At 40.4% G+C, this 26,103-nt stretch overlaps 1 protein-coding gene across 2 annotated transcripts in view; it reads right to left on the bottom strand.

Moving 5' to 3' along the window:
• The window catches only part of KMT2A (lysine methyltransferase 2A), an 88,323-nt gene that overhangs the window by 23,481 nt on the left and 38,739 nt on the right, over positions 1-26,103 (bottom strand). The window contains exons 4-26 of one of the 2 annotated variants that reach the window (XM_084611914.1): positions 25,807-25,984; positions 25,141-25,375; positions 23,659-23,723; positions 21,586-21,957; positions 20,785-20,858; positions 19,811-19,939; positions 18,756-18,869; positions 15,347-15,493; positions 14,974-15,069; positions 13,655-13,775; positions 12,334-12,447; positions 11,377-11,561; positions 9,720-9,893; positions 8,737-8,847; positions 8,311-8,384; positions 7,676-7,869; positions 6,555-6,661; positions 5,714-5,851; positions 3,787-3,945; positions 3,364-3,481; positions 3,188-3,266; positions 2,743-2,903; positions 789-977 (exon numbers count right to left, since the gene is read on the bottom strand). In XM_084611914.1, coding sequence (XP_084468040.1) covers positions 789-977; positions 2,743-2,903; positions 3,188-3,266; positions 3,364-3,481; positions 3,787-3,945; positions 5,714-5,851; positions 6,555-6,661; positions 7,676-7,869; positions 8,311-8,384; positions 8,737-8,847; positions 9,720-9,893; positions 11,377-11,561; positions 12,334-12,447; positions 13,655-13,775; positions 14,974-15,069; positions 15,347-15,493; positions 18,756-18,869; positions 19,811-19,939; positions 20,785-20,858; positions 21,586-21,957; positions 23,659-23,723; positions 25,141-25,375; positions 25,807-25,984 — 3,334 coding nt within the window. The remainder of the gene's footprint in view (positions 1-788; positions 978-2,742; positions 2,904-3,187; positions 3,267-3,363; positions 3,482-3,786; positions 3,946-5,713; positions 5,852-6,554; positions 6,662-7,675; positions 7,870-8,310; positions 8,385-8,736; positions 8,848-9,719; positions 9,894-11,376; positions 11,562-12,333; positions 12,448-13,654; positions 13,776-14,973; positions 15,070-15,346; positions 15,494-18,755; positions 18,870-19,810; positions 19,940-20,784; positions 20,859-21,585; positions 21,958-23,658; positions 23,724-25,140; positions 25,376-25,806; positions 25,985-26,103) is intronic. The other variant, XM_084611913.1, reaches the window with a different exon arrangement.

The raw sequence follows: 26,103 nt of genomic DNA, 5'->3' as shown, positions 1-26,103 counted from the left end.
TAGATCTTTCATCCAAAGGATTTCAAAGCTTTTTATAAACTTTAGTCCTCAACTTTGTAAAGGAAAACTTTCTAACCATTTTAGAGAAGACAAAGACCGAGGCACGAAGAAATGGTGAAGTGACTTGGTCTTGGTGGCAAAACTCAGAATAAAATCTTGGAGAGTTCCGAGTTCCAATCTCCTGCTCCAAAATCACTAGGCAACATTCCCTCCTCTAAGATTTCTAAACAGTCTGCTTTATGTAGACTTCTCTGAATGTTTTAGTTTAAAAAATAAATAAATAAATTGTGACTCAATATTTGACCTCTTTTTAGAGTATATTCTACTTGAATAGATCTGTTTGGAATTAATCTAATCCGGGGTAAGAATTTCAGAAAGATTCCTGCCACAGAGGCAGCTATGCTTTCCACTGTAAAAAGCATTTGTAGAATCTAAAGAACACATGGTCACCACACAAAAATAGTAGATCACCCAAGACATTGCAATTCTGAGTCTCGCTAAAAAGTGCCATTTAAAGTTTTTGGGACCTTAATAAGCCAGAACTATGATCCCTGGTGAGAGCTATTACAATTCTAGAGCCTTTTCCTGGGCAGATTTTTGTTTTGAGTATGCAGTTCTTGAAAAATAATCTCTCCTGCACATCCCCCAGAATCTCTCTTCTTCCCTCATGTCCCATTTTGCATTATCATCTCCACAACAAGCAAACTGAGCATCTAAAGTGAGCAGAACTTCTGAGAAACAAAGCACGAGACAGACAAACAAACAACAAAAGAAAAGCAGCACAATACCTGCAGAGGGCAAAGGCCTAGACCCGGGAGACCGCTGTGTTAGGGGATAGATTGGTGTCCTGACCCTGGGACCTTTTGCGATCAGAGAATAGTAACAGGAACTGGAGGTCTGAGAATGCAGGGGACGATCTGGAGATGGAGGGTTTACCATTTCTGGTGTATTTTGACTCTCTTTGGATAGAGTTTCTGCTGCAGAGTAAGAGTAATAAAAATTCAGACATTAAGAACTAAAACCCTGGAGCATCTGTTGCTGTCAAGTTTCACTCAGAGAAGTCAAGATACATTTTTTAAACAAAACATAAAACCACTGACATCTTGTATTAGATCCTCAAGAAGTAATAGTCTAATTTCTCTCTCCTAAATACGTTTTTTCAGCTGAAACACTTACGACAAAAAACACACAACATAAAACTAATTTATGACCCACCCATGTGGCAGCTTCACTAATACTTTGTCCTGGGGCAACGACCTTGTTTTTTTACATGTCAATAAAGACCCAGGAACACCTTTGCCACTATAGTAATAAGAAAGCCTCCTGACTCCCAAGCCTTGGCTCTAACCACCTACTTAGGTATTCAGTGAAGCAATGCGTACCAGAGGGGTATATATTCTGGTGTGCCCCAACTGCCCCATGTAGACCCTACTGACATACTCGAAAAGGTATCCAGTGCCCGCTGACGTAGTTCTTTCTGAAACAGTACTAACATGCACTAGGAACCTTTTAGAAAGCATTAGCTGTGTCTACACAGGGCAGTTAGAGAGCAATGCTTTGGATCATCCTGCAATTTACACCAGTCTAGTGCACACTGCCACAGTGTGTAGACAAACCCTTACTGTCTCCTTCTGTCCATAGACTTGCACTACAGTCAAAGTCCCCATGGTATTCTTTAGCAAGACTGATTTCAATTCCACAGCAAGGCTCAAAGGGTTCTGTTGCAGCAGTCTGGGGGCAGAAAACTTGAAATTCTGTGGCAACTGTATTTAAATGAAGGATGTATATAATTTGTTTTTGATCTAAATGGCCTAGGACCTGCCTACCTGAAAAACAGTCTCTTCTTCGGCAATATTGCCACAGTTGTGATTAAGAGAGACTTGAACTGGAGCCCCAAGGTGATAGAATATTTTCAGAGAGATTCATTGTTTTGGGAGCTATCCTCACTCTAGGTCAGAACAACTAGGTTCAGTTGATCTTCAAGGTGCAATACAAGGCTTATCTGAATACTCAGGCTTTTGGGGATGTACGGCTTGAAGAGGAGAGGAATTTTATTGGAGATTGTTGGTGCATTTAGCTGTTTCAGGTTGTTTTTTATTTTTGTCAGAGGTGCCTAAAATAATAAGACAGACGCCCTTTTGTGTATGTTTTTAATATACTGCAGGTTTTTGTACTGACAACGCATAACTGCATTGTAGAAGTTGTCTGGAAGTGAAGCTGGAGGTTTTGACAGCTTGGAAGGAGGTAACTGAGGCTGTCAGCATCTGTGGAAGAGTAGGAAGCAGTCTGGAATTATGGAACAGGCATAGCAGTTAGGTGATTTTGCTAAAACTAACAGCAGTGAAATATTTACCAATATTGACATTTAAAGCATAATTTCGGTTTCAGAGTTAACACCTCTGTGACAAATGGGTCAGTTCACAACTCCCAGAGCTATTGTTTCAGGCTATCTGAAGACTGGAAGGCAATGCTGCATCAGCTTGGGTTCACGTTTCCAAGATTACCTATGCAACCATGAGTCCGAGAAACAATTTTTTAAAATAAAATCATAAGATACTGGAGCACACTTCTGCAGCACAGAGTGCATTCTGTGTCAAGTTCTATGTCCAAGAACGCACAGGACAAAAAATTCACTTTTTGGAATATCCCTCACCTGCTTACTAAAAATCATGAGCCATGCGGTTGAAGAAAAAAAAAATATACAGAGGATTTGCCGCTAGAAAAGTATCTTAAGAAACTTGCCTGTTGGGGGTGCTGGACTATGAGCAATGGTCCTGTTCTCATCATGCTCTACAGTGCTATTGATATCTGGCTCTATGACAGGAGGTCGACATTCCATGATCTTACAAGTATAAACACAGCGCTTCCGAGCATCTGTTGTGCTCCAGTACACCCTGGAACACCTGGAAAATATTTAGAAAATAAAATAAATATTGTCACTAATGTAGAGAGAGACCTCCACATTCCTGTCTTCAGTTTTCATCTTCTCAAAACTCCGGAGGCTATATGCTTCCTGTACTATTTGGAGTCATTCCAGCCAAACCCCAAGGTTCTTGAGCAGTTTTTGCTTAAGCAAGCTACCATAAGCTTCAATGGAAATTTCCCTGAATAAAGACCTATGGATCTAGCCCTTTACTGATAAGAAGTACAGTAAGATCTACTCAATGATGAAACAGTTTGTACTTACTGATAACCAATGGGGAACAGCTTGTCTTCACAGTCTGACAGATCATTCAGAATTCCTAAGCAGTCTATAGTCATTGAACCTAAACCAGAAAGAGAACAAGAAGAGTTCTAGAAGAGAGAGGAGATCAGATTCCAGCACCAAAAGACAGAACAAATGCCAAGAGACACAGGCCTTACCAATCATCATGTGGATGTTTTCTGGCTCCAGGCCACTAAGAAATTTTCTTCTCAAACTGATCCCTTCGAAGTCCACAAAAACTCTTCTAAGAACTTCAAACCCATTCTCCGGTACCACCTAGAGCAAGAAACCCCCCCCAAGCAACATATTAATTTTAAAGGAAACATTATGCATGTTTCACACAGTCTCGCTCAATGGATACGTGATTTGGTCTCTCAGATGGAGCTGTGTGGAGATTTATACAGCACTTGCCCCACCTGTTCAGAGCGCTTAGTCACATCACTAACCTCTCTTCCCCACTAGTGTGTCAGGTCCTTACTCTCATGAAGGACACATTCACCTAAACCTTTTAAGAAATAAAAATGCTGATTGCTAGTTCTCCCAAGCCTTAGACAAAAAGGGGTGTGAGTGTGTGATCTCACCTCTCCTTTGATCAAGTCGCGATGCCGCTGGCAGTACACTTTCTTATCGTCCAGAAAGACACAGTTCTTGGCTCGGGAGCACATGAAGTGATAGTTGCTTGTGCAGGAAGTGAGGCAGCAGCCTACTGTGGCGCCCGACTTTTGGCAGAACTCGCATCTCTACAAAGCCGAAGCGTGGAACAATGACAAAGACGCATTTCTGAACAAATCATCACGTCGCTATCACTTGTTTCTTTCACAGACCGAAAAAGGGGTTTAGACTTTGAATGAGCTTGTGTTAATGAAAGTCAAAAATTATACAATGAGCTATTTTGCATAGGCTCACACCCACAAACCCATCCACAGGAGACAGAGCACACATGTGCAGGCGGGTGGAGGGGGAAACGGGGTGGGGGTGTTGTGTTTGCAGGGGAGAAAAGAAAATTCCCTGAAGAACATATTAATTTCCACCTAAACTCTGGGTCCCTCAAAATCCACAGAGATGCCATCTTGCTTACCCTTCAAGACAAGAACCACACAGGTATTCTTGAATGAAGCCTGCACAACTAAGTTGTTCATGGGCACCCCTGACCTAGAAATGGCAACTACTCTCTCCTGTGGGGCTTGCTGCTGACCAAAATACAAGCACAATTTATCACTATTTTTGAAGCTTTAATATGAAAACCATTGTTTAGGGAGAAATGATGCAATACCAAGATTTGGCCAAATTACTTCAATTGGATTTATGCAATTGCCTTCAGCCCCATTTCCTTTCTTCTAGAAAGAAAGCAGCCACTGTGTCACAATAAGAAGGTTACTCCATTTTCCAAGTCTGGTCAGAATTTAGAAAAACCTTTTGCAGAGTTTATTATGATGGCTCTCTCTGTACGTGAGAGCTCTAAAAAGTAACCAACCTACACTGGATTTTATGAATATCCTCAAATGGCAAGCAGCCATTTCGGCTTAGTCAAAAACTTATTTTGAACTAACACCCTTCAGCCCAGTTATCCTGGAATTTTGATCTAGGAATAGCATTTTTCTCTTACCCAAGCCTCACTAGAATCAAGGCAAATGGAGACAGAGATGAACCAGAAAGTCCTAACTATATATAGCCGCAGTTCTCAAACTGTGGTTCAGGTTGCAAACCCATTTTAATGGGGTTGCCAGGGCTGGTGTTAGACTTGCTGGGGCCTGGGGCTCAGGCCCAAGCCCTGTGGCTGAAGCCCAAGCCCAGGTTGTGGGGGTCAAGCTTTGGCCCCTCCGCCTGGAGCATTGGGGCTTGGCTGGGGTCAGCCTTCAATCCCCCTTTCTGCGGTCATGTAGTAATGTTTGTTGTCAGAAGGGAGTTGCAGTGCAATAAAGTTTCAGAACCCCTGATATATAGCATGCATCCGATGAAGTGAGCTGTAGCTCACGAAAGCTCATGCTCAAATAAATTGGTTAGTCTCTAAGGTGCCACAAGTACTCCTTTTCTTTTTGCGAATACAGACTAACACGGCTGTTACTCTGAAGCATGTAGTTATATATTTCATATTTTAGTGCAACATTTAGCCGTGCAATTGACATCCCTCGTCGCTGCTATTTATTTTAAAATAAAAGCCATGGTTCTAAAGTGCTGAACTCACAAAGAATTTGTTCATGGGAGATTCCCCTGAAAAATTCTGAGTCCATAAAGTGTTGCCCTCCTATTACAAGCAAATTAACCCTTTGGTCTCCAACATTTTTCCACACCAGGAGCTCACACTGCATCAGGAGGAAAAGTAGGTTTTCAAATGCCAGCCAGCCTAAGGACTAGCTGGGGAACATACTCTATGTTACAGACAGTGATAAAACTTAAAATCAGAAATCAGATTAATAATAGGAAGGGAGAGGAGGGAAAAACCCCACAAGAATTCTTTAGATGGACTCCAGTCTCAACCTTAACCAAGCCACATTTGCTTATACTCACCAACTGCTTCCCTCTGATCACAGCCATGTGTACATTTTTCAGAGACCCATCATCATCCTCAAACACTTCTGCTGACCATAAAGCACAGTTTACATGTGTCCATTCATTCTGGCCAATGTACAGGAGACGTCCAGCATCCTAAAGAAAAACATGTAATAAGTAGTTTTTCAAAGATTCCTTAGGACAGTGGTTTTTCATCTTTTCAATCTTTTTTCATTTGCAGACCCCTAAAAATTTTGACGGGATGTGTGCACTCCTTTCAAAATCTTAGACATTTCAACGAAGGTTGAAAACCACTATCCTAAGGTACAGCAATGCACAAAGGATCTCAGCAGATTTCCACTTGTACTGGATTTCAATCCACCCAAAAAGGAAGTTTAGCAAATTAGCACTAATCTCAATTTAAAAAAAGGACAGCCTAAATAGTAGTTAAGCTCCAATTTTAACCTGTTACATGCTCCATAGTTCTCAATGTGGTATTGGAAGCTGAAAAATTAAACTTTTATATCTACAGGTTTTCTTTCTGCGTCCCAGAATCAGAAATATCATCGGAAATGAGTGCAGCTCATAATTTCCCTCCATGCATTATTTGGTGAACTCATATCAAAAGGGTGACTCTTAAAATGCCAAAAAAAAAAAAATTAAAATCTGGAATGAAAACCAAACCACTCTTGATCAGAACAAACCAGGCTTAAAGAGAAAGGCAAGCAATAATACTTTAATATTAAACTATGAACAGAGAAATCAGTCAGCATCTATCCTGTTATCAGTGGCAGCTCAAAAGTACATCCATTGTCACAGTCTGTCACTATTATAGAGAGAAAGCTGTGTAGGTACTTACGTTAGCACTGTCATCGCCATATTTCAGACAGAGTGCACACTGCCTGTTGTCTTCTACATCAGGAGGTGGATTAAGTTCAGGGCTATCCTCCCGGCTTCTATCAGAGCCTTACAGCAAAAAGAAAAAATGTTTATTGCTGGCAACTGGTTCTTAAAGAGAGAGTGGGGGAGGGAAATACTTATTTAGAAAACTTCTCAGTTTAAGAGTTTTAAGTGCACAAATGTAGAAGAGTCAAATAGCACCATATGCAGCGTTCATTACCAGCCTGAGTGTTTTAAACCAAAGAGCAGGGTCAGTAAGGCAGACCTCAGGGGCTGCATGGCTACTTTCTGGGGAGAAATGAAAATGATAGTGGCCATGGCTCAGCAGAGGAATCCCAGACAACTGTTCAGGTTAAGTTATTTTAAGGTGTTCCTTCACAGCCTCCTTTCAGGCCAGGCACTTCTATGTATTTGTCTCTTCCTGGCCCAGAAGAGGCAGGTAGAGGGACCAGTAGAATGTCAGGTCTCACACCTAGTCCCCTAATCCTCCTCATGGGCAGGGAGAGAAAAGAAGATGAAAAAAAGACAGCCACCACCCCAACGGCTGAGGCTTCCTGTGCAACAGTACCATGCTATAGGGCTGCTCCCATTACCAACTGGAACCTCCTTTGATCTTGCTTGTGGTGTCTATCCTTGCAGCTCCTGGTGTCTTTAATGGAGCCACTCTTCTTCTGCCTTTGGCACTGCTCTGCAACTTCAGGTTGCCTTCTGTATCATGTCCCTGCCACTCTCCTCCCTGCCTCCCACCCCAGCCGCCTATGTCCTGCTGCCCTCTTCTCCTCTCCCTACAGTCGGCCCGTGTGCCCAGTTTATTTGAGTGGAGCTGCCAGGATCCTGGAAGTGCCTCAATCAGCTCTGGCAAAACAGCAAATATGCTGATTGCTTGATAAGGTTTGAACTTGCAAGAGATCATGAAACCATTCACAGATTGTTCAAATACACCCAAGAGTTCTCTAAAAGAATGAACATGTACAAGTCCCTATGTGGAGCTAATGCAGTCTGCCCCTTGGCTCTCAAGATTTTGAAGAAGGATGGGCACACCAGGGTTTGGGCCATCTGTCCAGGGATCTGGTTTCTTACTAGAGATAGGTGGTGTCGGCGGATGCAGCGGTGTTGGTGAATCTGGTTCTCCAGGCCCTTTGGGTTTTGGAGCTGGAATGATTTTCTTCATCAAAGGGGGCTGTTCAGTGTGGTTATTCTCTTCACGCTCCTGCCACTGAGCATAATTATGGTCAAGTGAAGGGGGCAGCACTGCATTCGGCAACATCCCACTGCTGAAAACGTAAAGAGGAGTCAACTGTCAGACCTGGCTCTACCAAGTGACCAGGACACTGTAAACAACCTATAGTCTGTATCCAGTTACAGTTCCCTTCAATACTTAAAACGTGTATATGCTCTCAACTAAAATCACTACTACCAATCAGTTACATTTCAACATTTGTGTTGCTGTCGTCTGTTTCCTTCAGGGATGATATAAACACAGAATGAAGGCTATGCTAGACAGAGGGCAGCTCACACCACATCAGCACACACTAAACCAGGCTCTATATCATGCTTTTAGTCTCTCAGTTTCAGAAGCACAAAATGCATCCAATAAACCCATCTGGGAATCTGATTGTTTTTTTACTATTAAGTAACAGCATGTTTTGTTCTTTTTTGCTTTGACAGCTGACAAACTGCAGGGTGCTGATCCTGGATGCAGAACAGTTACTTACTTGCTTGTTACTTTATTTGGCTCCCAAAACCTGGATTTTTTTACACTGAACCATGGAAAAACACGCTCCATTTGCTGAAATAAAAAAATGCTAGATTAGAATATAAGAAAATATTAATGAAAAGATCCAAGAAATTCATCCAAGATCCACAGGAAATGTGCAGATCTCAGGTTAGTCAAGAAGACTTCATTAAAGTTGAGAACTCTGCCAAGGTACTACTTAGTTCCCAAGGACAGCCAACCAAAAGCTTAACCAGAAAGAAGCTAAGTACACAGAATGTGATGAACTCTTTGAATTCCAGTGGCAGCACAAACAGCTAATCTGGAAGTTTGGGAATCAATGGACAATTATTTTTTTTTATTATTTATTTTTAAAAACAGATCATTACATAGAAAGCAGCATTTAAAAATAAACTATATTCCTCACCCGAATAAAGAAGGACTTGACCATGCTATTAGCTTTTTTAACTTCTGGCTGCCCTCCATCTGAATTAATGGCTGCTTGAATAATCTTCACAATATCGTCACTAAATTCCAACTACAAGAAAACACACAGTTCATATCAGCATGTTACCCTCTTCTGCACACCTGCGACATCTCCAAATCCTTAGTCCACACGGTAAGCCCGCACTGAATGGGATGCTGCTCCTCAAAAGGTCAGATCCTGCCCCCTTTACACCTCAAGTCGCACACTGATTTGAGAACTGACTGGTGAGGTTGCTTCTAAGTGATGCGGAACATTCCCTCACCCAACACCGAGAGAAGCAAAATCAAAGTGTTTTATACAGTGTCTTCGTCAAGTTTTGCGGTTATTTTAAAGACACACAGCATGTGGTTGCAGTGGAAATAGAACATACGTTCAAAGGCAAGACTATCTTAAAATGAAAAAGCTTCTGAAAAAAATAAAATTGGTAAGATTAACACATTATTCAATGCTGGTTCCCTACAGAGCAAGCTGATTCAGTTACATTATCATTTGTACATATACTGCTCCCAAAACTTTCTTCTTTCCAGATATGAATAATTAATTTCCAGAGAACTCAGGTGAAAGCAAAATCAATGAAGTCACTGGACTACATATATTTAGTTAGAAGTAACACACAAAGGTATCCTCTCCTGTTTTCTTGGCTATAGATTTTTCCACCAGCAACTGTAACAATTGTAACCAAATGCCTTCTCAGTGTAAAAGAACATGTAACAAAATGGTGTAAATTTAATATTTTAAAGGCTTCCCTTTAATATTATTTAATATTTAATATTTTTTAAAGTTCCCTTGTTCAATAAAGATAGGACTTAGGCATTCTATGAGCTACTTCACAACAGATGGTGTTATCGTCACCAGAAAAGGGTATTTATTATAACTGAGCAATTGTAACAAGAAGGAGATGTTACCCCCTAACTTTGACATACCACGGAAGCGTAACCTCCTTGATCCATTTTTCTTTTCACTCCTTCCAGGTCCAGAGGCTGCTGCTCCTCCTGCTTGCTGACCTCTGTTAGAACAGGAGGATCTGGACCTTCAGGAGAACTTCTGGATGGGATACTCTCTTCTGTCTCAGGATTTAAATCAGGTGGCTTGGCTGCCTGTTAACATTAAAAGGAAAAGGTCAAACATTCTATATTCAGCGTTATATTGAGTGTAAGTCACACTTAAACACGCTAACTTTTTCTTGCAGAAATAAAGATAGGGTGACAAAACAGTCACATGTTAGTAGTAAGATCAGTAGGCTCAAATGGACAAAGCTCTGCGTCCCCCTCAAAAAAATAAATGGGGAAAATGTCTCTTTTTAAACTGATTCCTTCTGCTGACTTCTACCCTTACTCCTCATTCAGACATGGTCACCAAATTCTATAAAACAATTCACCGAAGAACTAAAATGTTGTGCAATCTACAATAATAATTCCCTTTGCTATTTCACGGTCAATCTTTATTCTTGCCCCTCGCTCACACCCTCCTGTTTATTATCTCTTTCTGTTTTGTGTCTAATTTAGACTCCTTCTTAAGGCATTAACCTATCATTTTTATCCAAAATAACATGCTCACCTATTGTGCTGTACAAAATAACTTTCTGGCAAGCTGCCAAAGTTTTGGACCAATTTTCAGACCATTCAGAAATGCAGCCACACAAATACATGCCTGCGGAACACCACTGCCTTCACATAATACTTTGTACTTGTACAGTGCTGTTCCTCAAAGTGATTTATAAACATTAATTAAGCCTATCGTCATCCTGTGTGGTAAGTAAACATACTCCATTTTACAGAAGGATAAAATGAGGCAGAATGGAGAAGGCACTTATCCTGGGTTGCACAGTGGCAGAGTAGGGAATACAAAACAAGAGACCTAAACTCCCACTGCCCTATAATGTAGTTCCACAGTGTCACTTCACCAGGAAATGATAAGCATATGTGGGAAGTTTTGATATTTTATTATCCCATTATTGCAGTTCAACTGTAATGGGCACGAAAGGGAGACTATCCCAGAACTGTGGCAAAAAAACACGCACACATGATGATGTCTGGACAGGAAAGCAAAATCATTCAGCAGCAGAGCTTAAAATGAATACATTCCAATATTTCACTGCTGAATTTAAGCAGCAACAAGCCCCAATTCATAAAAGCCAGCTTTGTGAACTACACAGGGGTAATTCTCCTGCACGTCTGCAAGCATTTTTACAATTTATTACACTTCCTAGCATGGGCGCAAGTAGCAGCTTGTTCACATGCAAAGGGGGGTGATCAGCGGTGGGAACACAAATTCATTTCCCCAAGTCTGACAACTTCTTACAAGCATAAAGTCTCCACCCTCAGTGAGAGGCATTGTTGCTGCTGAAGTCCCAAATTCCCCCTCTCCCTAAAACACCACTTGTCCTACACTAATTTAAAGATTACATATCCTTCATGTCTACCTATGTAGATTACCATATAAAATAAAAACGTTATTACATATACTGTGGTTTATCAAGTATAATGAATCAACTTCCCAAAGAAGACATGTAGCAACAGTAGAACCCAATCCAAAGATGGGCAACTCATAAAATTGTGCTCCACACAGAGGTGAACCCACCTGTCTGTAACGTAGTAAGTGACTGGTAGTCCTGGAATTTAACAAGGCTGTTAAAACCTGCTTCAAAGAAACTTGCAGCTCCTTTTCCAGTGCCAGCCGCCATTCGGCAGGGTGCTGCTCTGTGCAGTTAATGCAGGTGTATGCCACACTCTCAGGAAGATTAGAGAGGATTTCATACATCTCATCTGGAGACAAAAAAAATATAACAAACATAACCCGAGCTGCGTAACTAGAGGAGGGGTAAAGGGAGAGGCCAATATATATATATATAAATAAAGGACCCACTCTATATACCACACTTACTTTGTCTAGACATACCCCAGTCTTTCCCATCAACAATCAATGGAGCTAGGCTGTTCTCAGTGGTAGCAGATGACAGAACAAGGAGCAATGGTCTCAAGTTGCAGTGGGGGAGGTCTAGGTTGGACATTAGGAAAAACTATTTCACTAGGAGGGTGGTGAAGCATTGGAATGGGTTACCTAGGGAGGTGGTGAAATCTCCATCCTTAGAGGTTTTTAAGGCCCGGCTTGACAAAGGCATAGCTGGGATGATTTAGTTGGGGTTGGTCCTGCTTTGAGCAGGGGGTTGGACTACTAGATGACCTTCTGAGGTCTCTTCCAACCTTAATATTCTATGATCTTTGCACAGAGGGTAACTGTGAAACTCAGCTATGGTGCTAATACGTTAGGTAGCTTGTGAAGCAGGATATCAAAATTTGCGGAAAACTGTCAGTATCAAACATGGGTTCAACTGTAGGAAGATCAGTATTTTTCTTAAAATACTGCCCACAAGACACAGTGGCTTAATTCAACAGACACTCCAGTAGTGACAAATGTCTAAAATTTGATCCCTTTAGTCTAGTGGCAACACCCATGCATTAAAAGTTTCCATATATCCATATTACTTGCCCAGGGACCAAGGGAAGCCTGCTGAGTAGTGAAGACAGTTTGCCTCACCTGAAAGATTTTCACATTTGGAGTGGACCCAGCGATCACACTTCCCACACTGCATCATCTTACTCTCATAGTCATCGTCATCATAGCACTTGTCACAGAGTGGGCAGAAGTTTCCTGTAAATAAGCCAGGACCTTCAATCATCATTCCAGCTGCTGCATACACATCACAAAGGCTGGCTGGCTACTTACTATATTGCTGAGAAGCAAACCCACTGAAACCTCCCGCCCAAATGCAAACTGCTGCTACTTCTACCCTTACAACACACAGAAAAAATAAGAATGCCTACAAAAATAAACTACAATCCATGTGGGTCTTACAATTCCACTATAAGGAGGCACTTCATTTTTACCTTTATTGTAAGACTTGTAACAAAATAAAAGACTGACCAGATAGCTTTGTAGGGAAAAGTGAGAATGAGAAAAAGATATACTTCTACAGGCAAAATAAAACAGAAAAACCTATCCTGCTAATCTGGAGAGTGGGATAAACTCAATTTCCCACCAGGGGTCTAGTCATTTACCCCTCCCCATATCATCCATACCCCTTAGATTCAGATCCTGAACTAACACGGGAGACTGAGGAGGAGGAGGAGGTCACCTAACCCAAAGTATTTGTTTTTTAGGCTATGTCTACACTGCAGCCCATGCCAGCAAAACTTATGTTGCTCAGAGGTGTGAATATGACATCCCCATGAGCGACATAAATTACACCAGCATAAGCACTCATGTGCACAGCACTATGCTGGCAGGAGAGCGTCTCCTGCTGACATAGCTTATGCCGCTCGTGGAGGTAGTTTTTTTTTATGACAACGGGAGAGCTCTCTTCCATCGGCATAGAGCATCTTCACCGCATGCGTTGCCCTGGCACAGCTGTACCAGTTCCGCTGCACCTATGCAGTGCTGTACGTAGGGTCACGGCCTGATTTATTTGTACCCTCTTCTCCACTCCTGTAAGGATCTTTAGTTTAGACAACAGTTCTGAAATAAACCTTGCAACAATTTATAGTGCTTATTATATGGAAGTCCCAAACTCGGTCACTAAGAGGCAGTGTTGACTTTTCTTTGCTAACCACTGGAAAAAGCAACCCTGCTTTCCCTGATTTCCCACACCAAAAGCTTCCTTGGTTTATGATTTCACGGATTCTTGGCCATGACACTGGGGTGGCACACTACAGCTTGGAATCAGCAACACTGCTCAGCTGCCTCATAGGCCATCACTTCGTTCTGTGATAACGTTTCCCTACAATGGTTGTGATCCCCTTGAGAATAGCTTCAAACTATAGTCACCGTAAACAATGTTGCAACCTCAGCCGTTCTGTACCTTTAGCAAAGAGTTTGGCACAATCATGACACAGTGAGAAGTCATGAGACCACTGTGCATCCCATCCTTTGCCTGGAGTTGTTGAACCACAGCTCTTGCAGCGAACACATTTGGTACAGATCTGTAAGAGGGGACACAGAGATTTGACAGGAGTTAGCATCTTTGCTATCTTTTGACGGTTCTAAAGATCCATTTCGCAATTTTTATTATTTAACAGCGGGGGGATGTGTGTATAAAATCCCATATATATGCATCTTTGGGTCCATGTTCTATGGCTAGGCATTTCCCTCACTTCAGACAACTTCGGTAGCAGAGAAGATGCTTCCCTCCTTATGGTAAAATGCTGACCATGCAACAGAAAATATGCTTCAGTCTAGCACTTTTGCCATTAGAAATTGTGGTACAATTAATCTCAAACCTCTCTTTAATTTGAAAAAAAAAAAAAAAAAAAAAAACAAAAACCATGGTTTTGGCAAGTACAAAATTCTTAAGACATTCTGTACAACCTCTTGTTTTAGATGAGGGGCTAATGTAGAAAGTTGACAAAGCCATAGGTATAGCAGCATAAAACACTTTTATTTATATTACAGTAGTATCCAAAATGTGCTAGCCACTGTACAGAGGAATATAGTCCCTTCCCCAAAGAGCTAACAACCTGAAATACAAGAAACAGTCTAGCACATTAATCCCATTCACACCCATCACCATACCAGTGTCCACTGACAGTAACGTCAGAATGGAAACTTATGTGTTTACTTACTAATATAAGGGAATTCCCTGGCCCCTGTGCACTCATTATGAATCCTCTCGAGCAAACTAAGGCTAAAAGACAGGTGTCTCCTACAAAAGGTTTTTTCCTCACCTTACCTGATCACTCTCGTTACAGTGCGTATGGTAACACCCATTGTTTCATGTTCTCTGTGTATATAAATCTCTCCACTGTATTTTCCACTGAATGCATCTGATGAAGTGAGCTGTAGCTCACGAAAGCTTATGCTCATATAAATTGGTTAGTCTCTAAGGTGCCACAAGTCCTCCTTTTCTTTTTGTGTCTCCTCTTGTATCCCTGCCCTTCTTCATTCACACAGTGCTAGAGAGTTCATTCACCATGAGAGCATTCAAAAGCCAGCCTTTAATAATAAAACTTTTTCCAAATTTACCTTCTAAAACAGTAAGCATCCTTTAATAGGATATACATAGAATTTGTAATTCTGTCATAGTGTAAGAAACCCTGTCATGTATAAAAGATCTGCAGATTGAATAGCTTGAGCTTTGGCTGGTAGTTCCTAAGGAACATAAGTCAAGCAGAGCAAACTCACCCAAACTTTCTTTTTCTTGGTGGGTTTTGTTGGGTAGTTTGGTCCCAGGCACTCAGGGTGATAGCTGTTTCGGCACTTATTACACTCCAACAACTGCTACAGAAATGCAAAAATCCATTTTACACTAGATTCAATATTCAGTGTTCCAGGAATAGGTCATATGTAAGTTAGTCAATCTGAATTCACCAGAATGACAATACTATACTATCACATGCACTGAAAGGTTCTTTATCCCAATACTAAGCCCACAAAACATCCAGTCCTATGCTAAATGATTTAGATAAATTAAGCTAAACAGAGTTCCTGGAAGTAGTGAACTGATTGGCAAAGAAAACAGCACTCTCAAAATGGTCACATTTGTTATTCTTAGTACCTTTGTGGCCTGGTGCTGTCTCCCACATACATGACAGAACTTGCAACGACGACAGCACCAGTTTTCCAACTGGTCCTCCAGAGGGCGCTCACTCTCTTCTAAACAGAACTTGTGGAAAGGCTCACAACAGACCTGACAATACACAAACTACAAGGGGGAAAAACATCAGCATGTCAAGCGCTTTGTTGACTTCTCAACCAAACCCAACTGCTCCCTATTCTGTTTCTAATTCTGGTTTAGAATTCACAGAACAAGTATTTGCATTGAAATATTTTACACTGGAATTCACACACATAAACCACTTTATGACAGGTTTCAGAGTAACAGCCGTGTTAGTCTGTATTCGCAAAAAGAAAAGGAGTACTTGTGGCACCTTAGAGACTAACCAATTTATTTGAGCATGAGCTTTCGTGAGCTACAGCTCACTTCATAAATTGGTTAGTCTCTAAGGTGCCACAAGTACTCCTTTTCTTTTTATAAACCACTTTAAGCACCCATGTCGCAGTTGTAATGGCACTGTTAAACAGAATACCAATTGAAATTTATTAAATATTTTGGATGTTTTTCTATATTTTCATATATATTGTATTCTGTGTTGTAACTGAAATCAAAGTGTATATTTTTTATTATAAATATTTGTATAAAAAGAAATAGTATTTTTCAATTCACCTCATACAAGTTGATACTAAACTGGGAGGAGTGGTAGATACGCTGGAGGGGAGGGATAGGATACAGAAGGACCTTGACAAATTGGAGGATTGGGCCAAAAGAAATCTGATGAGGTTCAATAAGGATAAGTGCAGGGTCCTGCACTTAGGACGGAAGAACCCAATGCACAGCTACAGACTAGGGACCGAATGGCTAGGCAGCAGTTCTGCAGAAAAGGACCTGGGGTGACAGTGGACGAGAAGCTGGATATGAGTCAGCAGTGTGCCCTTGTTGCCAAGAAGGCCAATGGCATTTTGGGATGTATAAGTAGGGGCATAGCGAGCAGATCGAGGGACGTGATCGTTCCCCTCTATTCGACATTGGTGAGGCCTCATCTGGAGTCCTGTGTCCAGTTTTGGGCCCCACACTACAAGAAGGATGTGGATAAATTGGAGAGAGGCCAGCGAAGGGCAACAAAAATGATTAGGGGTCTGGAACACATGACTTATGAGGAGAGGCTGAGGGAGCTGGGATTGTTTAGCCTGCAGAAGAGAAGAACGAGGGGAGATTTGATAGCTGCTTTCAACTACCTGAAAGGGGGTTCCAAAGAGGATGGCTCTAGACTGTTCTCAATGGTAGCAGATGACAGAACGAGGAGTAATGGTCTCAAGTTGCAGTGGGGGAGGTTTAGATTGGATATTAGGAAAAACTTTTTCACTAAGAGGGTGGTGAAACACTGGAATGCGTTACCTAGGGAGGTGGTAGAATCTCCTTCCTTAGAGGTTTTTAAGGTCAGGCTTGACAAAGCCCTGGCTGGGATGATTTAACTGGGAATTGGTCCTGCTTCGAGCAGGGGGTTGGACTAGATGACCTTCTGGGGTCCCTTCCAACCCTGATATTCTATGATTCTATGATTCTAACTACTGTAGTGCAATTTCTTTGTCAGGAAACTGCAACTTACAAATGTAGTTTGTTTGTTTGTTTTTTTTTGTTAAAAACTTCAGAGCCTACAAGTCCACTCAGTCCTACTTCTTGTTCAGCCAATCACTAATACAAATAAGTTTGTTTACATTTGCAGGAGATAATGCTGCCCTCTTCTGATTTACAGTGTCACCAGAAAATGGAGAATAGGCATTTGCAAGGCACTTTTGTAGCTGGCATTGCAAGGTATTTACGTGCCAGATATGCTAAACATTTGTATGCCCCTTCATGCTTTGGCCACCATTCCAGAGGACATGTTTCCGTGCTGATGATGCTCGTTAAACAAATAATGCATTAATTAGATTTGTGACTGAACTCCTTGGGGGAGAATTGTATGTCCCCTGCTCTGTTTTACCCGCTTCTGCGTATATTTCATGTTACAGCAGTCTCAAATGATGACCCAGCACATGTTCATTTTAAGAACACTTTCACTGCAGATTTGACAAAAGGCAAAGAAGGTACCAAAGTGAAATTTCTAAAGATAGCTACAGCACTCGACCCAAGGTTTAAGAATCTGAAGTGCCTTCCAAAATCTGAGAGGGACGAGGGGTGGAGCATGCTTTCAAAAGTCTGAAAAGACCAACACTCCAATGAGGAAACTACAGAACCCAAACCAGCAAAAAAGAAAATCAACCTTCTACTGGTGGCATCTGACTCAAATAATGAAAATGAACATGCATCGGTCCACACTGCTTTGAATTGTTATCAAGCAGAACCCATGATCAGCATGGACAGATGTCCCCTGGAATGATGGTTGAAGCATGAAGGGACATATGAATCTTTACCACATCTGGCACGTAAATATCTTGCAACGCCAGCTACAAGAGTGCCATCTGAACGCTTGTTCTCACTTTCAGATGACATTGTAAACAGGAAGCAGGTAGCATTATCTCCTGCAAATGTAAACTAACTTGTTTGTCTGAGCAATTGGCTGAACAAGAAGTAGGACTGCGTGGACTTGCAGGCTCTAAAATTTTACATTGCAGAAAAAAAAACTGCATTCAAAAATAAAACAGTTTTAATTCTACATTTGTAAGTTCAACTTTCATGATGAAGAGATTGCACTACAGTACTTGTATGAGGTGAACTGAAAAATACTATTTTTTTTTTACAGTGAAAATATTTGTAATCGAAAATAAATATAAAGTGAGCACTGTACACTTTGTATTCTGTGTTGTAACTGAAGTCAATACATTTGAAAATGTAGAAAACATTTAAAAATACTTAAATAAATGGTATTCTATTATTGTTGTTTAACAGCGCAAGTTATTGCACGATTAATTTTTGTTGTCGTTTGACAGCCCTACTCAGAAGTTTCAACTGGTGCCCTGTTGTGTCTAGGTGGTCACAAAGCACGACAGGCATTTTTTCAGGGACAAACATATCCCCTACTGCATGCAACCTTGAACAGGCTGAGATACCTGTGAGGCAAAATTTTCAAAAGCATCTAAGTCTCACTGACTTTCAATGAGATTTGTGTTCCTAAGCCATGTTTGAAAACGGGACTTAGGTGTTTTTAAAAACGTTACCCTAATACCTAACATAGATCAGATCACTTCTTTTGGAGGACTACAGAACTCTTCAAACAGTAGCTGATTTTGTATACCCTGTGTTTAGATACTGTGGGACACAACGGGGTTAGCAAAGGATGGAGTTACAGCTTCTAGCCTGAATTTCCTCATTTTACATGATTTCACAAAAAAGGAAATGCATACACAATTGCTGAATACTTTGGTGCCTGTAAACATTCTAAGATCAACAGCAGAACAAGATGCTTTACCTCCACGTGTCCACTGCTGGCACAGAGAAAGCAGACCACTCTGGGAGTGATAGGTACCGAGGTCAGAATGCCTAACCCACCCATCTCCCAAACGTTCTCCACTTCACAATCCTCCTGAAAGCACAAAAGGGTACATCAAGCACAAAAGAAAAATGCACCAATAGGAAAAAAGTATAGCACAACATTTGCACAACTGCTGTTAGTCAGCGTACCTAAGCAGCTTCAGTTTCAAAACATTTAAAAACTTATACCTTAGGTCCAAGTAATATAACATAAATTAAAAACAGAAATCACATCTTACTAATTCTTGCTAATGAGTGGACCCACTGTAACTGACAGATTTGTGTATTAGTAAGTGAATATAAGAACAACATATCACAAGGTGTACTTTATACACTAATATTCACAATTCTGTTTTAATTAATCTGACCATACTTCACAGTTTACTGTAATATATTTTATAAAAGTATGAAGTCTAAGTAATATAAAAGACCTCAGTACACCCTCTGCTTTTAAAACTTTTCTTGAGGGGCTTGAGAAGAGAGACCACCACTCCCAGGGTGGATTAGGAAAGTGATGATTATGTTATATAAGTGACTAATGTAAAAAAAAGATGCAAAATTCAACTGTTAAACTCCCAAACATATCCCAGTGCTGCTGTGAATAACACAGGATTAACAGAATATCCAAATTCTCTTGACTCAAGTAGCTGTCGTGGTTTTACAGTTCCACCTTGATGAAATTACTTCCTTGACAATGTTACTCCTGTCCATCCATTCTTGCTCTCAGATTGAGAATTACTGTTTAAAGTTCTAATACTCTCTTCATCCAACACTGATGTTGTAATAAAGAAGATGGAAAAATTTCCAACAGCAGAAAAACTTTTCAGAGAGATACTGAGGTTCCTATTGATACCATCTTAGGATAGAGCATACCACAGTACATCACTAACTTAAAAAGTCAAGAATAGTATTCCTGAGGGAAAAAACAGCTCCAATGTTTATTTTACAGCCAATTACACTCAAAATATTTCTATAATAATTTGACCCCTTTACCTTGAAGTCCACTCTGATCCTGTGGACTCCATCCGTAGGTGCCTTTTGCTTGGAACTGCTTCCATTTGACAGAGTACTGAGCAAATTTAGTGTGCTGTTCTCTGGCTTGTTGACTGGAGGAGGTTTTTCCTAAAGATGAAAGAAAAGACATTTGCATTTATTCCAACCCAAAATAACTATTTTAAGAAAGGACTGACCAGAGTAAACAAATCTTTGATAATTCTTATACAAAGAGACTGAGTGCATCTCAGAACTAAGGTTCTTACAGAAAGTGGAAGCAGATGATCAGTTTTGCAAACCCTTTTTAGAGCACTTTATACCCAGAATTATGCTTGTTGTAATGCTGATATTTAACTTACTATGGTGTGGCAGCTCTGTGGGTAATCAATGTCTACACAAATTTTTCCATTTTTTTTTTTTAAATGGAATTAAAAAATGGGCAGTTTCGTTTGTTTTTCAAAGGAAACATCACGCTTGTTTTTAAAAATTAAAATTGTTCATATTTTGTTAGTTAAAATGGAACTCATTTTTGCAGTTACTTAGATTTCTTAGTCAAACAAGTTGACATGCAACAATTATGTCTTAAATGCATGTCATGTCTTTTGCGGACTTCATACGATGGAGGTAGGAGGAGCCTTTTACATCTGTAAGGCTTGTCTGGAGGGTAAGAAGCCGCAAACTCTGCCCTTGGGACACGTAATGGAAACTTCTTCCTTTAAAAGTGTCTAAAAGGATCCAGAAACATGATAGCAATCAAATTGAAGTCTGTTTTAGATTGACATTCCAGGGGTAAGAAACTGAATTTAATTCTGGTTGGGTTTAATTCTAAAAATGCTGTTCACAGTAATAACTTTACCTAATCATGAAAAGCCCACAACAAGGTAAGTTAGGGTTGCACACCGGTATTTGACAATAGAAAATAAGTTTGAAATTCTTGTAATTTGCTGAATATGTAGTAAAAAAAATAATCTCACCTTTTCTTTTGGTTTCTGTTTCACAGGGAAACTTGGACGGGGAGTAACTTTCTTCTGTTTGCTTTGCTCTATGCCTAGGGAAGGAAAGAAAAATGACATATTTAGATCTTGGAATGAATAACCACTTCCAGGAAACAGAAGAGAAATAATGCACTTGAAGAAAAGATATTTTAGGTCTTGCTCCCTGATCTGCCCAATCTTTACTCCCAACTGCTCCCTTATCTCTTTTTAGTGACTAGACACCACCATTTATGCTTTAAGCAGCCTCCTAAACAACACAGCAAACATGCACTCCCCACAAAACACTCCTGAAAACCCACCTGATTCCCCAGAGCATAACATATGCAATGCTGACACACTGCCCCAAAACTGCCCATATAGTAACAGTCCATATCTGTTAGACTACACTTTTTCAGGTAGGGATTCTCTTCTTTGTTTAGCACATTCACTCTACTGTGATGTGCCACTTATGGATAATAACAAAAGTTTAACTAAACACTATAAAACTCTGTTTTAAGGTTACCAGGGTTTGAATGGGAAACTCAAACATAAAGATAAGACATCCTTATCCCTTCCTACACACATATTAAGTTTAATGTAAAGAAATTCAATTTAAATAACAAACATCTCCCAAAACATTTTAGAGTGATACCACCAGTATATAAAATATTTTCCAGTTTTATACTGTTCAATGATGTTTAATATTCAATATACAAGACTCTCAGTTGTTACAAAATAATCTAGTTTTTAGTTTGTTTTTGAACAAGTGACTGATTATTTTCATTACATTTGTTCATTTACCTAATTCTGGTTGGGGTGTCTGTTTTTTCTTGGGCTCGCTAGGGATGGTTTTAGGTACTTCTTTTTTCAGTGGTCCTGAGCTAGGCGGCTGACAAAGGGGAACTTGCAATGGCTGGGGTGCCTGTTTGCCAGTTTTTCTGGCACCAGAAGCAGTGACCTGTTTGGACTCCAACACTGGGACAGATGTATTTCCCTCTTCATTCTTCTCCTCACTTGGCTTTCGGGCAGGTTCACTGCTCTTCTTCAAGGCATTATCTTCTTTTGCTAAAACAGTCTGAGGAGCTGGTTTCTGTCCAGAATCCACTTGGTTCTTCCCAGAATGGCTCTCTTTCTTTTCACTGGTCTTGGATTTCTTCTCTTTCTTTTTCACAACTATGAAACAAAAGGTAGGAAGTAAATTATCAGTTTTCACAATGGAGAGAAGTAAACAGCAGGATCCCTGAAGGATTTGTACTGGGACCTGTCGGGTTCAACATATTCATTAATGGTCTGGAAAAGGGGGTGAATGGTGATTTGACAAAATTTGTAGGCTATAAAAAATTATTAAAGATTGTTAAGTCCAAAGCTGATTGTGAGGAATTACAGAGGGATCTCACAAAACTGGGTAACAAACTGTCAAATTAAATTCAACATTGATAAGTGCAACGTAATGCACGTTGGAAAAAATTATCCCAAAAATACATATACAATGAGGAGTTCTAAATTAGCTGTTACAAGCCATGAAAGATCTTGGAGTCACTGTGGATAGTTCTTTGAGAACAGCTCAATGTGCAGCAGCAATCAAAAAGGCTAATGCTATGTTAGGAACTATTAGGAAAGGGACAGAAAATAAATGAAAATATTATAATGACACTGTATAAATCCATGATGTGCCCACATTTCAAACAGTGTCCAGTTCTGGTCACCTGATCTCAAAAAAAGACACAGTTGGACTGGAAAAGGTTCAGAGAAGAGCAACAAAGATGATCAAGGGCGTGTAACAGCTTTCATATGAGGAGAGACTAAAATGATTAGAGCTGTTCATCTTAGAAAACAGATTACTAAAGGGGTGGAGGGATCTGATAGAGGTCTATAAAATTATTAATGGAACGAAAAGAATGAACAGAGAGGTGTTATTTACACCCTTTCCTATAATACAAAAAACAGAGGTCACCTGAAGAAATTAATAGGCAGCAGGTTTAATACAAAGAAGAGGAAGTACTTGTTCACATAGCTTATTGTAAGGAATGTTGTGATGGCCAAAAGTATGACTAGATTCAAAAAAAGAACTGGATAAAGTTCCCATAGGGTAGGTCCATCAATGGCTATTAGCCAAGATGGTCATGGATGCAAATCCACACTGAGGGTGACCCTAAACCTCTGACTGACAGAAGACAGGAATGGATCACTCCAGAATTGCCCTGTTCTGTATCCTCCCCTGAAGCGCTGGTATGGGCCACTGTCAGAGACAGGATACTGGGCTGTATCCTGCCCAGATACTGACCCAATATGGCAGCTATGTTCCTATGAAGAAAAGGCACAAATAAAATAAAAGTCAGATGCAATTATGTGATTTCAAGCCACCCATCTCATTTTACAATTATATACAAACAAGGAACAAAACGTATTCTGTTCTCGGAACTCTCATATTGGAGTTCCTTGGCATAAAAAGTGGCTCAGTGCTCTAAAAGGAATGCATATAGGCAGTCAAATGGACATGTTCAATATCCTATGCTACAACCACTGTTCTAGTAAGTTGGTTCTGTATTCAATCTTTCTGTAGCATGACATGGATCCTTCTTACCTTAACTGTACGAAAAAAAGGAAATTTTGCACAGCAAGTTCAAAGAGTTCAGCAACTTAGCCTGAGAAGCTTACAGTGGCCAAGACACTCACTTTTAAGAGTTCAGTGTTTAGCATGCAGGGAGTTAAAAACGGAGTGCAGAGGAAATGTATCAAAAGTTTCATTATAACAGCCAAAAATCACAAAAAGGAAGGCAATCTAGAGATTTGGAGAATGAAAATGCTATATAGCACCATGATTCTAGAAGTTGTGGCCTGCCAAAAGGATGGTCCATTATACACACTGCATACCTTTAGCTTGCTTCTGGAGATAGGCCTTTGAAGGCATCCATTGCAGATTCTGGCATTTCCTCATCCTGAGATGAAAGGGATACGTTGGAACAATCAGAAACTGATATAGGACGGCAGCACCCTTCAGCAGGGTTTTCTGCTGAAAAAGCCTTTTCTCCAGTCAATATTCCCATTACCATTTTTGAACCATTCATTTTTTCTTCAAAAGTGTTAAGGCTAAGGAATCCTAGAGTTTCTGTTTGGCTCATAATAACTACAATCATCCAATGCAAAGGTATGTGAATAGTGCCACAAGAAATGGAGTGGCTCTGTCCCCATCATGGTGATATCTCTATCAGTTCCCTTTCTCATATACTAGGATTTGAGAGGCATAGAAGTCCCATGATACATTTAAAAGATCTGGAAAACAATGTCAAATCCATCAACTGCAAGTTCTCTGAATTTTGATTAAGGCTAATTAGGGTGGGTCCAACCATTTGGTGACTTAATTTGGACTTGGTTCATAAGAAAGGAATCCTTCCCACATGGGAACTGCTCCTTCATTTATACAGAGTGGCATGAGACAAGGTCATCAAGTTGTTATTTTGCCATAACTTAAATTCCTAGATTTCATGTAAAATTAAGAATACAATATCTGTTGTCTACTCAGTTAACGTTTGTTTCTCCTTTAGCTCTTGCAGCAGGACCCCGGGTTTTGAAATCTTGTCCAGGGCCAGGGCAAACCTGCTTGGAGACAGACTACTTACAGATTGTACTCTGCAGACTGTTTTCACACAGATGCATGCTATGCAGCAATTCTCACAGCTATACTTTATAAATAGCCTTTATATCACAACAATCTTTACTTCTGCCACTTCACTTGCTGCCTTCTCAAACAAACAGACTATCCAGGCTGGTAAAACCAGTCTAATGCAGAGACTATAGAAAGGAGGAAGGAAAATTCCAAATCCAGGGATGTTTGTACACAAAAATGTTTAGATAAACTGATCAAAAGGATCAAGAAAAAAAAGTTACATTTTCAGCCAGTGTCCAGAGTTTCCTTCACTGCATGTTAAAGACACACTGGAGAAACATCATATGCAGCGAGAAATCCACTTCTCTACATATTATCTGAGAAAATACATTTCAATCTTGCCTGCAATTATTGTACAGGTGTTGCCTGCAATTATTATCAGTGCATTTTCCTATATCACATGCCTTACAATCCTCTTTCAAGTTTTTTGGGGGGTGGAGTAGGGCAGGGGGAGCTGTAGAGAAGAAGGGGTGTCCACAATTCAGAGCAAAAATACTCCAGCAATTTTACTTTCTTTTGTCCTTTACCTACCTCTACCCAACACCAGCCAAGACTAAACAAAAGGGATTCCCTTCAAAGCCTGTCAACTCTGCTTCTAAACAGTGAATGAGAAAATCTCCACCTATAATCCCAGGGCTTCCTCTCTCAACGCAAGGGTTAGCTAAACAGCTTGTCAAATAGACACTTACTTGCAGCACTGTTTCTTTATGTTGCGTCCACCAAACTTCGGTTTGTCTAGACAGTTAGTACAGACACCACAGTCCTCTGGGACCTGGCAGCCTGGGCACTGCCCACAGCGCCTTGAGCGCCGACCTTTCTTCACTGGAGGCTCTTGGGGTGCCTTGTTTCTGGTAACTGGCTTAATTGGTTTGATAGGTGGAGCAAGGGGTTCAGCCTCTTCTGAGCCAGCTATTGATGACTTATCTGTGGGGAAAAAAAAAAACCTGCTGTGAATTCAGCAGCCACCAACACCATTTCAGAAGTCTCAAGTTTACTCAGAAATCATCCATCCCATCAAAAGTTTAAGGTCATCCTCAGAGTCATACAAATTGAGTGTTTTTTTGTTTAAGATTTTAGATGAGAAAAACTTATAAAACTTTTGCGCCATGAAATACCAAATGAACACAGGTCAACAGATTAGTGAATTACCTTTTAGACCAGAAGTTTATTCAAAATATCTGAAATCTGTTTAACTCCCCTTCCCCTGTATAATCTTATGCAGCATGTTGTCCATTCTATAGAAACATATATTCAACCATATAAGTATTGCCCCACAAGAAACTAAACTAATGGGCAACAGCATCAAAAATTTTGTATGAACCCACAGACCCCACGATGAAAAATCTTGAACTTACCATCATTCCCCATGGAAGACAATATCTTCTCTCGTTCTTCCCATGGTAAGGCACTCAGAGTAGGCATGTCATCAGGAAACACTGCCCGCTTACGGCCTAGTGCTACAGCTGCCCTCCTGCAGACATGTTTTATTCGTGGTCCTCGCACTGAAGTCTCTGATGAATCACTCTCTTGACCCTAAGTTTCAGGTGTGCAAGAACATATGCATTTCTGAAGAAGGCATTCTGAGTGTACTTGGAAAATACAACAAGCACACTTAAAGAAAAAGACAGTGGTTCAAACCAGATGTTCAAACT

Source organism: Lepidochelys olivacea (assembly GCF_965140295.1).
Source record: "Lepidochelys olivacea isolate rLepOli2 genome assembly, chromosome: 22".
Taxonomy (NCBI): domain Eukaryota; kingdom Metazoa; phylum Chordata; order Testudines; family Cheloniidae; genus Lepidochelys; species Lepidochelys olivacea.
This window is presented reverse-complemented; position numbering and strand designations above follow the sequence as displayed.